This window comes from Rana temporaria, chromosome 7 (genome assembly GCF_905171775.1).
Source record: "Rana temporaria chromosome 7, aRanTem1.1, whole genome shotgun sequence".
In the NCBI taxonomy this organism is placed as follows: Eukaryota; Metazoa; Chordata; class Amphibia; order Anura; family Ranidae; genus Rana; species Rana temporaria.
The window spans coordinates 122,990,920-123,005,168 of record NC_053495.1 but is presented as its reverse complement, the minus strand read 5'-3'; the positions used below and the strand labels follow the sequence as shown (position 1 = coordinate 123,005,168).

General features: G+C 46.7%; 1 protein-coding gene across 4 annotated transcripts in view; it reads left to right on the top strand.

The window, feature by feature from the left end:
- Positions 1-7,459: 7,459 nt before the first annotated feature.
- The window catches only part of RNPC3 (RNA binding region (RNP1, RRM) containing 3), a 51,781-nt gene continuing 44,991 nt past the window's right edge, over positions 7,460-14,249 (top strand). For all 4 annotated transcript variants that reach the window (XR_005750605.1, XM_040359913.1, XM_040359910.1 and 1 more), the window contains exons 1-3: positions 7,460-7,648; positions 12,869-12,916; positions 14,019-14,134. Coding sequence is in view for 3 of the 4 variants with exons in the window: in XM_040359913.1 (XP_040215847.1) it covers positions 7,511-7,648; positions 12,869-12,916; positions 14,019-14,134 (302 nt within the window). In the remaining variant the exon portion in view is untranslated. The remainder of the gene's footprint in view (positions 7,649-12,868; positions 12,917-14,018; positions 14,135-14,249) is intronic.

The window sequence follows — 14,249 nt, the reverse complement described above, 5'->3', positions numbered from 1 at the left end:
CAGTGCTGCTGGGGCTCCGTTTTCCTTCCTGCATCATCCTCTATCGTAGCACCGCTTCCTCCGTTCCCCAGCTGCTCCCGGCGTAGTGCTGACCAATCGCATAGCCTCTTCCAGTCACGTGGTATCCCTCTGGGTCCCGTTTGTTTAGGGTTTTTTTTTTTTTTGTTCATTGAGCCATGCAGGGCGGGGGTGAGTCTCCGACTTGGTCGCCGGGGGTGTCAGCCTCTCGTGCTGGCATCCACCGGTCCGCAGCTGGATCCGTCGGCTCTCCACTCTCCTCTCCCGCTACCGCACGCCATGGAGTACTCCGGCACCTCCCACCTCACGTGCGCGCGCGTCACGTCCTCATCAGATGATCGGCGTGTAGTGTTCTAATGAAGCGTGACCCCATGTAAATGCATGGCCGACCGAACGGTGCATGCGCACGCATGCTCAGAATCACGTCGCAAATACTCCCTAAGATACGCCGGCTCCATTCATACGACGTGAATGTAACCTACGCCCAGCCCCATTCACGTACAACTTACGTAAACAACGTAAAATACGACGCTGTTCCGATGTTTCCGACGTCCATACCTTAACATGACTTACCCCTGCTTTATGAAGGGTAAAGTTACGCCGGACGTACACCTTACGCAAACGGCGTAGCTTAATGCGACGGGCGCAAGTACGTTTGTGAATCGGCGTATCTAGCTCATTTACATATTCGACGTGTAAATCGATGGAAGTGCCACTATGCACCCAAGACACGACGGCGTAAGGAGACTTACGTCAGTCGTACAGTATCTTGCAAAATTCAGGCGTATCTCAGTTCCTGAATAAGCACATAGATACGACGGAGCACATTTGGACTTACGACTGATTAGTTGCAAGAGGTTACAACACATGATTTATGCTTGTTGATTGGTTGCTAGGGATTACTGTACAGTAATACTGCTCACTGATTGGTTGCTAGAGGTTACAGCACATTATCTCCTCACTGCCTGCACACCATGGACTGTGGAGGTGAGTGGACCCATTAATAGACAGAAAACTCCTAGGGATCCAGGAGCATTCGTATAGGTGATGGTGGATATGACCTTTAGGGGGGCATGATATACATATGAATGCCGCCTTTATTTACATATCAATTCCACCGGACGCCACTATTTACATATGAATGCTGTCGCTATTTACATATGAATGCCGGTTATTTACATGTAAACACAGGGTCTGCAGGTGAGTCATCCCTACACAACAATAGGGCAAAGCTGGGCAGCATTAGTATCAAAACTTCCCCACTGAGATATTGGGACACAGCACAGGACTAAAACTTCAAGGGACAAGGGAATTCAAACCAGGATAGTTGGCAAGTATGAGGCAGCTTCTTTGGGCCCCACAACAATGCCAGGGCAGCTGTCCCTTTTGCCCTGCCTTAAAGCGGATGTGCCACTAAACAAATATATTAAAAGCCAGCAGCTACAAATACTGCAGCTGCTGACTTTTAATATAAGGACACTTACCTGTCCTGGAGTCCAGCGGTGATCGCAGCAGATGACGAGCCGATCGCTCGTCACCCTGCTGCTCCCCCCTCCATCCACGGTGAGGGAACCAGGAAGTGAAGCGCTCCGGCTTCACTGCCCGGTTCCCTACGGCGCATGCGCGAGTCGCGCTGCGCCCGCCGATTGGCTCCCGCTGTGTGCTGGGAGCCGAGTGTTCCCAGCATACAACGGGGGACGGACGGGAAGCGGAGAAAAAACCCGTCCTTTGCCCGTATCGTAGGGCCGGAAGTGGGTGCAGATACCTGTCTATAGACAGGTATCTGCACCCCCCTCCCCCCTGAAAGGTGTCAAATGTGACACCGGAGGGGGGAGGGTGGCGATCAGCGGGACTCCACTTTAGAGTGGAGATCCGCTTTAAGGATGGCCCTGGATGTCCACCGACACCTTCCAATTGTCAGGCAGAGACTCAGAACTGAGCTATGTGTATGTCAACAAGGTAGACAGGGGGAAAGGGATGGATTCTGTGTTCCTGCAAAGCAGGGAATAAAATCCATGACTTCTCTTAATAAAAGCAGTACACATAGTACACCAAAAGACTGGCTAAGCACACATTTAACCATCTGATCACCCTAGATATTTAACCCCTTCCCAGCCAGTGTCATTGCCAATGACAGTGCATATTTTTGGTACACATATTTTTATTCAAAATTTTAAAAGAATAACAAATAGGCATGTATAAATTGTCCACGCAGGGGCTCAGAGTGGCAACACAACTTAAGGAAAACTTAATCTACAAGCCACCAAATAAAAAACAGCAGTGACGGTGGCTATTTGCCAAGTTTAGAAAGTCAACAGTGCATCTTTTTTAGTACTGTTTACTGTATTGTGCATACACACGGTCGGAATTTCCAACAACAAATGTTCGATGGGAGCTCTTTGTCAGAAATTCCGACCGTGTGTAGGCCCCATCGGACATTTTCTGTCGGAATTTCCGACAACAAAAATTTGAGAGCTGGTTCTCAAATTTTACGACAACAAAATCACATTCTCGTAAATTCAGAGCGTGTGTAGACAATTTTGACGCACAAAATTCCACGCATGTTCTGAATCAACTATGAGACGGAAGTGCTCGGTCTGGTAAAACTAGCGTGTATAATGGACATAGCACAATCGTCACGCTGTAATGGACTGAAAAGCACGAAGCTGAAAAACGCAAATCAACTTTCACCAAACTTCTACTAACACGAGATTAGCAGAAGGAGCCCGTCGTACGTGCTGTACGTGACCACGTTCTTGACGTTCACAATATCCGACAACATTTTTGCGACCGTGTGTATGCAAGACAAGTTTGAGCCAACATCTGATGGAAAATTATCCACAGTTTTGTTGTCGGAATGTCCGATCGTGTGTACGCGGCATTAGTGTTACTGGTTCCCGCAAAGTCTCAAAAGTGTCAGTTAGTGTCTAATTGTCTTCCGCAATATCACAGTCCCGCTATAAGTCGCTGATCGCTGTCATTACCATACCTCCCAACCGCCCCAGATTGGCTGGGACCGTCCTGGAAATTGATGTCCCTAGGGTCCCGGCCAATCATAGCAATGTTCCAGAGCAGAGCCAAGTGCCGAAACAAGTTCCAGCACTTAGCTCCATTGAAATTACTGGCAGGGGCGCGCTGGTGCAGGGCTTTTTTTCAGCTGGTGCGGCTCACTTCTCCCTGCATCTCCATGTCAGCACTATGTTATGGGGGGAACCAATGCGCAAACCAAAATAAAATTAATATATAACTAAATTAAAGTGAACAAATGAAATAACAGCAGCCACAACAAATAATGTGCTCACGCACTGTACAAGTATGAAAAGGGGAGGTGTTTGTGGCGCTTGCTAATTTAAAGTGCAAACGTGCAATAATTAATAATGTAAATATATAAATATAATAACGTGAAAGTGATCCACTAATCGTGAAAGCCAAAATGAATTCAAATGAGAAAATATAAAATGTAAATAGTCCATGCAGAAATGCAAATGTGAATCATTGTGCAAAAACAATGCAATTAAACAGTCCAAGGAGGCGGCTGGGATGAAGAGCCGCGAGAATGGCTAGAACCGATTTCCCTATAGCAGGGAGAAGAGCTCACAAAACCTCCCAGGACCCAGGACCAATGAACAGGCTGACCGAAGAACTAGGACCGGGGGGGCAGGAGGTGCAGGCAGCCAGAGACAGCAGGAGATCTGCTGGATGGAGTAGCTCCTTGACCTCTTGTAACCACCCAGCTATGAGAATGGGCTCTGTGCACTGCATGGAAGGTACAGTGTCACACACACCAAAACTCCGATGGGTGTAACAAGATGTCCACTTGCCCCCTTCTCAGTGTATCCTTACAATGGACGAGTGTGGGGTGTAGCAAGATGGCAGCGCCGGAAACGTCACTTCCGTTACACTTTATGACAGGTCGCCAAATCTGATGAAACACCAGTGTTCTGTCGAGAAGTGCCCCCCATCGATTGTCCGGGATGAACTGCGCATGTGCATCACAACAGCTGAGTTTACGATCAGCTGTTGTGTCAGCGAGACGGCACGTGCGCACAATAGCAGACGGAAGATTTTTTTCTGTCAGATTGTGCTCTGTGCTGCCGAGGCGTGTTCATGTGGCTGAGGGGCGGATTAGTACATGATGGGGGCGGATTATTAAATGATGGGCAGTGCTGAAAAACACATACTTTTCTGCTTGCGCAGCGTGTTAAAGCGGGGGTTCACCTGAAAAAAGAAATGTAAAAGTCAGCAGCTACAAATACTACAAAACTAACACTTACCTGTCCAAGTCGCTCACCGAAGCCGCCATCCTCTTTAAGGGAATCGAGAAGTGAAGCGCTGCGGCTTTACTGCCTGGTTCCCTACTGCGCATGCGGGAGTCGCGCTGTGCAATTCCCAATGGTTCCCGTTGTGTTCTGGGAGCCGAGTGTTTACCAGAACAAAACGGGGGGGGGGGGGGTGTGACGCGGAGGGGCCGGAGTCTATACCCGGAAGTGGTGCAAATACCTGTTTTATACAGGTATTTGCACCCCCCGGAAAGGTAACACCGGAGGGGGGGAGGGTTCCGAAAAGCGGAGGTTCACTTTTGGGTGAACCTCCGCTTTAAGTAAACTGTAGGGTGGGTTTTTGTATCAGAAAAATGTGTTTTGCAGCACTGGGCATAATGAAAAAACCTGCCCCCTTTTTCACAGCACTTCCCATAATTTAATAATCCCGCCCCATCATGTAAAAATCCACCCCTCATCGTCAGTAACGTGCCTCAGCAGCATGCAGTGTTCTATCGAGAAGTGGCCGCTATTGTGCGCAGGCACCATGTCGCCGACACAACAGCTGATCGTAAACTCAGCTGTTGTGATGCGCATTCGCAGTTCGAGGCTGGGCACTTCTCGATAGAACACCGGTGCTGCGCATGCGCCATATGTCATAGCACAACTGCCGATTTGCTGACCAGCTGGGCTGATGTAACCAATGCGCATGCGCACATCGTAGGAGGTATCTCTCGATGGGAGATACCATTTCACAGCCACAATTTAAACCTATACAAACAGTGGGGAAACCCGTCCAACAACAGCCGCCCCGCAACAGCAAGGCACAATGTGAAAACTACCGTCTCCCCCCGCTATTTGTATAGGTTTCAATTGTGCCCGTGAAATGGTATCTCCCTTCGAGAGATACCTCCTATGGTGTGCGCTTGTGCCCTGACACGTCAATCCAGCTGATCGGCAACTCGCATACGCTGGCACTATTCGATGGGGGATGGGGCACTTCTCGACAGAACACAGGAACACCCACCCGTCATTGAAGCACACAGTATCCAGCGTATCTCTCTGCTCTCTATAATATGGCACTCCAGGGTTGCCAACTTTCAGTAAATTTACAAACCAGTGGCGGTTCGTCCATAGAGGGCGCTGGAGCGCCGCCCCCTCTGGCTCTCGCACAACCACTGAAATACATAGATTCATGCATTGCATGAATCTATGTATTTTCGTCGCTGCCACCCACTATTCAGATGGCCGGATGGTGAGTGCTGGCCACCTGAATAACGGAAGCTGGTTGGCTGTGTGGAATTGCCTATCAGAGCCAGCGGCCAGTGGCTCAGTGGGCCAGCTTCAGTGACAGCGGACCGCCGCCTCCCTTCGCTCCTCTGTCTCTCCCTTCCCGCAGCGCTCACCTCCTCTCCCTCCCCACAGAGCTCAGCGGGGAGGGACAGAGAAGCAGGGGGAGGACCAGAGGAGCAGGGGGGACGACAGAGGAGCATGGGGGAGGGGACAGACAGCTGACTCAACAGCTATGGCCTGGGATCTTCTCACTTCTGCCTAATCTTGTCCCATAAGGGGGGGGGGGGCACCAAACTGATTGTTTGCCCCGGGTGAAATACTGTCTAGCTTCCCCACTGGTACTGCCTATAAGAGTACCAGTACCAGCCGTTCTACTCTAATAAATTAGAACGGCTAGTGACTAGTGAAGGGGGAGAGGGGGCTTGGGTGGCCGGGGGTGTGGGAGTTGTCCGGCCGCCATGGGAGAGACCTGTCAAAGTGGGCCAGTCTGGATGAAGTCCAGGGCCAAATTTTTGTCCCAGTCCAGTCCTGGATAAGACTGACAGGCATCTCAGCCAATCAGGTTCACTGGTTCTGGTTACCAGTAACCTGATTGGCTGAAGCATCATCGAGGGCGGGAGAAGACATCGAGGGACGTGGAAGGAGGATGGCTGACCCCCAGAAAGGTAAGTGCTGGGTGGGGGGATGGGGCATTTTACAGGGCACAGCGGCGCCAATGGGCACAATGGCGACAATGGGCACAGTGGCATCAATGGGCACAGTGGTGACAATGGGCACAGTGGCAACAATTAAAGGGCACAGTGACATCAATGGGCACAGTGGCGACAATTAAAGGGCACAGTGGTGACAATTAAAGGGCACAGTGGCGACAATTGGCAAAGTGGCAACAATTAAAGGGCACAGTGGTGACAATTAAAGGGCACAGTGGCGACAATTGATGGGCACAGTGGCTGCATTTGATGGCATGGCACAGTGGTGACAATTAATGGCACAGTGGCTGTGTTTGATGGCACAGTGACTGTGTTTGATGGCATGGCACAGTGGTGATAATTGATGGCACAGTGGCTGCTCTTGATGGCATGGTACAGTGGTGAAAATTGATGGCACAGTGGCTGCGTTTGATGGCATGGCACAGTGGTGACAATTGATGGCACAGTGGCTGTGTTTGATGGCATGGCACAGTGACTGCGTTTGATAGCATGGCACAGTGGTGACAATTGATGGCACAGTGGCTGCGTTTGATGGCATGGCACAGTGGTGACAATTGATGGCACAGTGGCTGCGTTTGATGGCATGGCACAGTGACTTCATTTGATGGCATGGCACAGTGGCTGCGTTTGATGGCATGGCACAGTGGCTGCGTTTGATGGCATGGCACAATGGTGACAATTGATGGCACAGTGGCTGCATTTGATGGGCACAGTGAGGCTGCAATTGTTTTTTTTTTTTTTGTTTGTTTGCGCCCCCCCAAAAATTTTGAATTCCGCCACTGTTGCAAGCAGTTTGTAAAATCCATAATTGTTGCATCTGGTAATGAATGTCAGTTACAGACATGCAGCTTACATGTCCGTAATGGACAATCAAGGACAGATGCAAAAAGTACAGATTTTACAAACTGTTTGTAAATTTACTGAAAGTTGGCAACTGTGGCACTCTCATCTGTAATGTGGCGCTGCAGTGCACTACTCGTAATAACCATTAGAGGCGCCTGCGTACTGTTTCGGTGGATGGCAGGTGTTCTGTCAGATTAGTCAACCCGTCAGAATTGGTAACGGAAGTTACGTTACGTAGCCACCATCTTGCTACACCCCGTGCCATATCTGACAGAACACAGTCGCTACGGTAAACAAAAGATGGCAGCTCAAATCACGCGATGTTTCATGAGGAAGTTCTTCCTGTTTGGGCGGAAGTTGTGTTTGTAGTCTGAGAGTGATAGTAAGATGGATGCGGGTGGGAGGAAGACGCTGCTGGTTCGGCATCTCCCAGCTGAGCTTAGTCCCCAGGAGCAGAGAGAGCTTCTAGAGAAGAGCGGAGCGTGCGGTGTGCGCCTGTGTTCCGGGAGGACAAGGGGGAGCCTGGTAAGAGGGGAGCACCATGTGTCCGAGCTCCCTGTGTACACTAATCTGTGTATTACCAGTACACTCCGCCTAGGAATACATGTTATGGAAGCTTTCCTTAAAGCTGACATGTGGGTATGATTTGTATCAGTTACAGAGGTCCAGCCTGGCACTGTGTACATACATCAGGGATCCATGGAGAAGCTGGAAATCCCTGTATTAGTCACCGCAGTCTTCTGGCTCCAGTGCTGAGCAACTGTCCTCCTGTATTGTGACCACAGGGACATGGCCACCGCTTACAGAACATCTTGTATTTTGTTTAATGAATACAAGGCCTGTGATTGGATGAGGTAGAGGGGTGGTGATGTCCTGATCTACACCCTGTATTCATTAAACTATTAAAGTCTTGGTTTTAGTTTAAAAACAGCAATCATGTTATTCTTGCCTCCTCTGTGTAATGGTTTTGCACAGAGCACCCCAGATACTCTCCCCGGGTCCCCTGTCGGCGCTCCTGGCACCTCCCTACTGCCAAGTGTCCCCACAGCAAGCAGATTGATATGGGGGCACCCGAGTCCCTGTGCTGTGTGTCCATTCAGACCAGGAGCTGCGGCTCAGTCCCGCCCACTCTCTCCTTATTGTCTCACTGACTTCGACAGATGCAGCCGCCATTGATGCCTTCTGCTGTTTCAGCCAATGAGGAGGGAGAGTCCTGGACAGCCAAGTCTTTTGTGCAGCGTTGCTGGATCGATATGGGCTCAGGTAAGTATTAGGGGGTTGCTGCACACAAGTTTTTTTTATTTTCTTTATCTTAATGACCAGAATGCATTAAAGTGGTTGTAAACCCTTACAGACCACTCTGACCTACAGGTAAGCCTCTTACGTTGCTTTTCCTGGCTCATTGCTGCGATCCGTGAGTCGTAGATGGGATCCGCTGGCCCCGGATTGTGATCATAGAGATCTCCGGTGGACCAGATGGTTGCCGGATCGTCAGATGCTGGGTGTGATGTTATGACGTCACGCCCGGCCTCTGCATTAAAAAAAAAAACAGTGCCGCTTCGGCTGTGAATCGGTGATTTGACCCCATATGTCACTGTAAAGAGGTTTTGTCGTGTTATTCCTATTACAAGGGGTGTTTACATTCCTTTTAATAGGAATAAGTGATCACTTTTTTTTTTTAAGTGTCAAAATAAAAAAAATGAAGTAAAATTAACAATTACATTTTTTTTTTAAAGTGCCCCTCGCACGCAGAAGCGAATGCATATGTAAGTCCCGCCCACATATGAGAACGGTGTTTAAGCCACACGTGAGGTGTCGCAGCGAACATTAGAGCGAGAGCAATAATTCTAGCCCTAGACCTCCTCTGTAACTCAAAACATGCAACCAGTAAAAAAAATGTAAGCGTCGCAATGACCGCCATTGTATTCTCTAGGGTCTCTGCGAAGTGTCAGAATTGGCCTGGGCTTCAAGTGGTTAAGCACCTAAAGTAACAACTTGATAAAAAACATGTTCTTTAGCAAAGAACATTGCATGTTAATTATGCTACCAAAATTTGTGTCTGCTGTAAATTGCCTCCAGCATTGCTTCTGTTTCTTCTTGCTGGAGGCTGCCATTTTTCTGAAGCCCAAAGCCCCAGAACAGCAATAAATCCTAAAGTGGAACTAAGCCAATCGATTTAATGGTTTCCAAAAAGTTACATTGCTGGAAACCTAGTGTTCCCTTCATATTTCGTAACGGAAGTGACGTTCCATCACAGCCATCTTGGTGCACCCTGCACTTGGCCACACTAAGCCTACAGTCTGAAGTCGCCAAGTGGGCATCTTTTTACACCCACCAAAATCTTGCATTTCACACTTATTTTTACCAATAAACTGAGCTTATATCGTGAAACACAGTACAGTGGAACCTCAGATTACGAGCTTAATCCGTTCCAGGAGAATGCTTGTAATCCAAAGTACTCGCATATCAAAGCGAGTCAATGGAAACAAAAATAATTTCTTCTGCATTGCCTTCAGTGGCATGCAATACCGCATGCGGCCAACGATGGGGGGCGCCGGAGAGCCTCGGAAACAGACGGAAAGGCCAGAGCACAGTTCGACTGACATCGGAAAGGCTTGGGAATGGAGTATTTCCGAACAGCGCTGATCGACGCTGTTCGGCTCCGGCACCCCCCCACCTCGGGCCATACACGGTACTGCACACCACTTTGGCCTGAATCCTGCTTATTTTTGCAAACTGAGTTAGTTTTTTTTAAAGACAGTGCTCGTATTGCGTACACGCTCGTTAACTGCATTACTCGCAATCCAAGGTTCCACTGTATTTAGAAGACCGTGACACTGTTTTGATGATGAATTTTAAAATCGGTGGCAAGCCTGCTGATCCCACACATTTGCCAATCTGACAGAACACTGCTGCTTTTAAAATTCAACATCAAAATAGTGTCACAGACTTCTAAATACTATATTTCACGATATAAGCTCAGTTTAGTGGTAAAAAAGTGTGAAATTCAAGACTTCCTGGGTGTAAAAAGATGTCTGCTTGGCGACTTCAGGCTGTGCGGGGTGTACCAAGATGGCCGTGACGCAACGTCGCTCCTGTTACAAGATTTGACAGGTCACCTAATCTGATAGAATACCAGGATTGCTAATTGTCACATTTGCTTGTGTCCTCGAGCAAACTGTCAAACCATCAAATGGCCGGAATCATAACGGATCACATGTGCAGCACCATGGAAGTTGCAGATCAAACAGAAGCAGCTTCCTTGACTCTAAAGCAGGGGTCTCCAAACTTTTCAACACAAGGGCCACATTGTAGATTTTTTCAAGTATTCAGATGCCGAAAATCAGTTATTTATAAATGAATGAATTCAATTTAAATAAATGAATATGTTTTATATGGATCATACGTCTGTGTCCCCATCATCAGTCGCGCCCCCCCCATGATCGTCTCCTGTACATCTTTAGCACATCTGCCTCAGTACGATCTAGGGTTGTCCCGATACCACTTTTTTAGGACCGAGTACAAGTACCGATACTTTTTTTCATGTACTCGCCGATTACTGATACTTTTTTTAAAATGTGTCCCCAAATGCAGCCATGTCCCCAAAGAGAAAGCCAAGCCCTCCCCCATCCCCCCCCCCCTGCCGTCTAGTTGATCAGCGTGGGGAACATTACAGCTTTCATTTGAATAGCTATGTGTTCCCCACCGCGCCTTGTCCGGGCACTTTGATAGACAGATCACCCATCCAATCCTGGGATAGGTGATCTGTCTATCAAAGTGCCTGGACAAGGGGGAGGGGCTATATATGACGAGGCGCGGCGGGCAACACATAGCTATTCAAATGAAAGCTGTAATGTTCCCCGCGCTGATCAACTAGGCGGGGGGGGGGGGGAGTGGGGGCTTGGCTTTCTCTTTGGGGACTAGACGGTGGCAGCAGCTCTCTGCCCCCTCTTCACCTGCTCTCCACCCGCTCTCTGAAAAAAAAAAAGTATCGGTGAAGCATCGGGAGCATTTGCGCAAGTACAAGTACTCGCGCAAATGCTCAGTATCTGTACCTAGGGAGCAGTACCATGGAACCAGCAAAAACTGGTGTTCATGTGTGATCTAATGCTACAGGGCCATCAAGCAGCTGAAGGTAGTTTGTGAGGTATGTAAAATGTAGAAGGAGGTGCCAAGGAGCCATCAAACCTGGATGGTACGATTGGGGAAATTGGAATCCTGTGAATGGTGCCATCAGAAGCTTGTGATATTGTGTGGGGTAATTAAAAGCCAACAGGCAATTGCTGGGATCCTCAGAACCTTAAGTTGAAGTTAATGGACCCAACCATCATTTTCATTTCTTCTTTTTGGGTTCCGTCTGACACCCCCTCCTAAATACCCACCTGAATGCAAACATGGAGCTGTTCAGAGATGTATATATGCCACAATCCCAATGCTGTGTGCCACTGCAAAAAATAAGCAGCATGCTGCATTTGGTGGGTGTTTCTGCCATGGAATGCTACCCATGCAAGCCTAAGCATTGTCTAAGCATAGTACACAGTTGTGGAGCAGCATTTACAAAGCTTCCCCCCCTCTTGCCTTTTACCGCTTGCGCATATTGAATAAGAGCTTACTTTTTTGTGTACTGTTAAATACTTTACAATCACTTTAAGCTCAGATAAAGTCAGATTTTTTTTTTTTTTATCTTAATGCATTCAGGGAAAAAGCCTTCTGTGTGCAGAAGCCCCCCTCACCTACGTACTTGAGCCCCATCTCGATCCAGCGATGTCCACGTGTGCCTCTCCCTCCTGATTGGCTGAGGCACAGCAGTGGCACCATTGGCTCCCGCTGCTGTCAATCAGTTAGTTAGTCAATAAGGGGACAGAGGGGTGGGACTGAACCGCGGCTCCATGTTTGAATGGACACACAGAGCTGTGGCTCGGCTCTGGTGCCCCCATAGCTAGCTGCTTGCTGTGGGGGCACTCAACAGGAGGGAGGGGCCAGGAGCACAGAAGAGGGACCCAGGTAGAGGAGGATCCAGGCTGCTCTGTGCAAAACCATTGCACAGAGCAGGTAAGTATAACATGTTTATTTTTGTAGAACAAAAAATTGACTTTACAATAACATTTAATTACCTTTCTTTCATCTGTTGACCAAGCAATGCATTAAAGAAAATAACTGGCAAGGGGATAGCACTGGACCTACTAGTCCGTGTTGGAAATCAATTACCGTGTTTCCCCGAAAATAAGCCCAGGTCTTATATTAATTTTGGCAACAAAAGACAGTAGGGCTTATTTTCGGGGTAGGTCTTGCCATGTAATGTGATGTCTTCTCTCCCCCTGCCTGACAGGAATCCCCAATGTGAACTGAGTTAAAATGCTTGTAAAATCCAATAATCCACTCTATTACAGTAGTATATCATGTACAATATGTGATTTTGTAATATAATTGTGCCAAAAACCTTTTGTTCTAGAGGCGCTCTCTGCTTTTGTGACCCGCCAGAGCTCTCTTACCCGCAATTATATTACAGAAACACACACATTGTACATTATACTATTGTAATAGAGTGGGTTATAGTATTTTACAAGCATTTTAAGCCTAGAACTTATTTTCGGGGTAGGGCTTATACTGCAGCCCTCCTGGAAAATAACGCTAGGTCTTATGTTCGGGGAAACGTGGTAGAATTAGCAGTGATCAAAAAGACAATGTTGAAAATGTAATATCAGATCTAAACTTTCCGTTTTTTTTGCTTTTATTCCTTTTCAGAAGCATGTGGCTTTCGCAACATACCCAAATGAATTTGCTGCTGCCAAGGTATCTTTTCATATTTTTTTATACTGCTTGTCTTGAGGACTAAATACGTGCAATATATGAAGCATGTTAGTGTTAGCTATGCATACCATAGTAAACACTGATCTGGAGCAAACTGGCACATGAGAAAATTTATGAGTGAATTAGGGGCTCCTGATTTTCATACTTGGTTCAGGTTACTGACTCTTTGTGGAAGCCATTGGATCAGGGCAATGGCTGGGTAAGTAATATATATTCAGGAGAGGTCAGAAATAGCAGAGCTGGTTTCCCACTTTTTTTTTAAACTACTTCCCATCCTTAGGGTGTGTGTGTGTGTGTGTGTATGTGTATGTGTTTGTGTATGTGTGTGTGTGTATATATATATATATATATATATATATATATATATATATATATATATATATATATATATATATATATATATATATATATATATATATATATTTTACCCATTTTTTTTGTAAAATATAATAGATATTGGCCCAAGCAAATAGATACCAAATATGTTTAAAAAAAAATATATATATATATATTTGGTATCTATTTACTTGGGCCAATATCTATTATATTATACACAAAAAAAAAGGTATTATATTGTGTGCATGGTGGTTTCATCCTCTGACACCTATATAACTAGAGGACAAGTCGTGATGTGTGGGTTTTGGAAACTGACGACATTGAGGGCTAAGCCAGCTAGGCAAGTGGCATTTTAGATTTTTAGGTCAGCAATTTTTGTCACCTTTTGTCGGTACAGGTTTCCTATATGTTGCATAATTGGCAAGGTACAGTGTTTGAAGGGCATCGACCCTGAAAAACTTTGCAGCCATTATGGAAATTATTATTATTATTATTATTATTATTATTATTATACAGGATTTATATAGCGCCAACAGTTTGCGCAGCGCTTTACATCAGGAAATAAAGAAAAATGCCTACTTTCCCTCTTTTCTCTTGGAGAATATTGAATTCCCCCAACCCTGAGTTTTTTTTATTACTTCTCCATGTAAAGTCTGCTATTGTAACTAAAATTTGTTTTGTGCAGTTTATGGTTTTCTGTTTGAAATGTTCAAGCACTTTGAAATCATCTCGCACTGTTCATTCACAGGGTATTTCAGTGCTTCATCAGCTTACAGTGTTGGGTCACACACTTGTGGTTGAATATGCTAAGGAGAACCATGTTCACTTACCAGACCAGCCATCCTTCTCTGAAAAAAAAAAAAGGTTTGTGGATTTTGTTTGCTCTATGTAGATTAAAACATGACTAAGCTCTATAAAGAATGTATACTCATCTTGCTGGTGGTGGTGTATGTTTAATATTATATGTGTGTGTGTATAT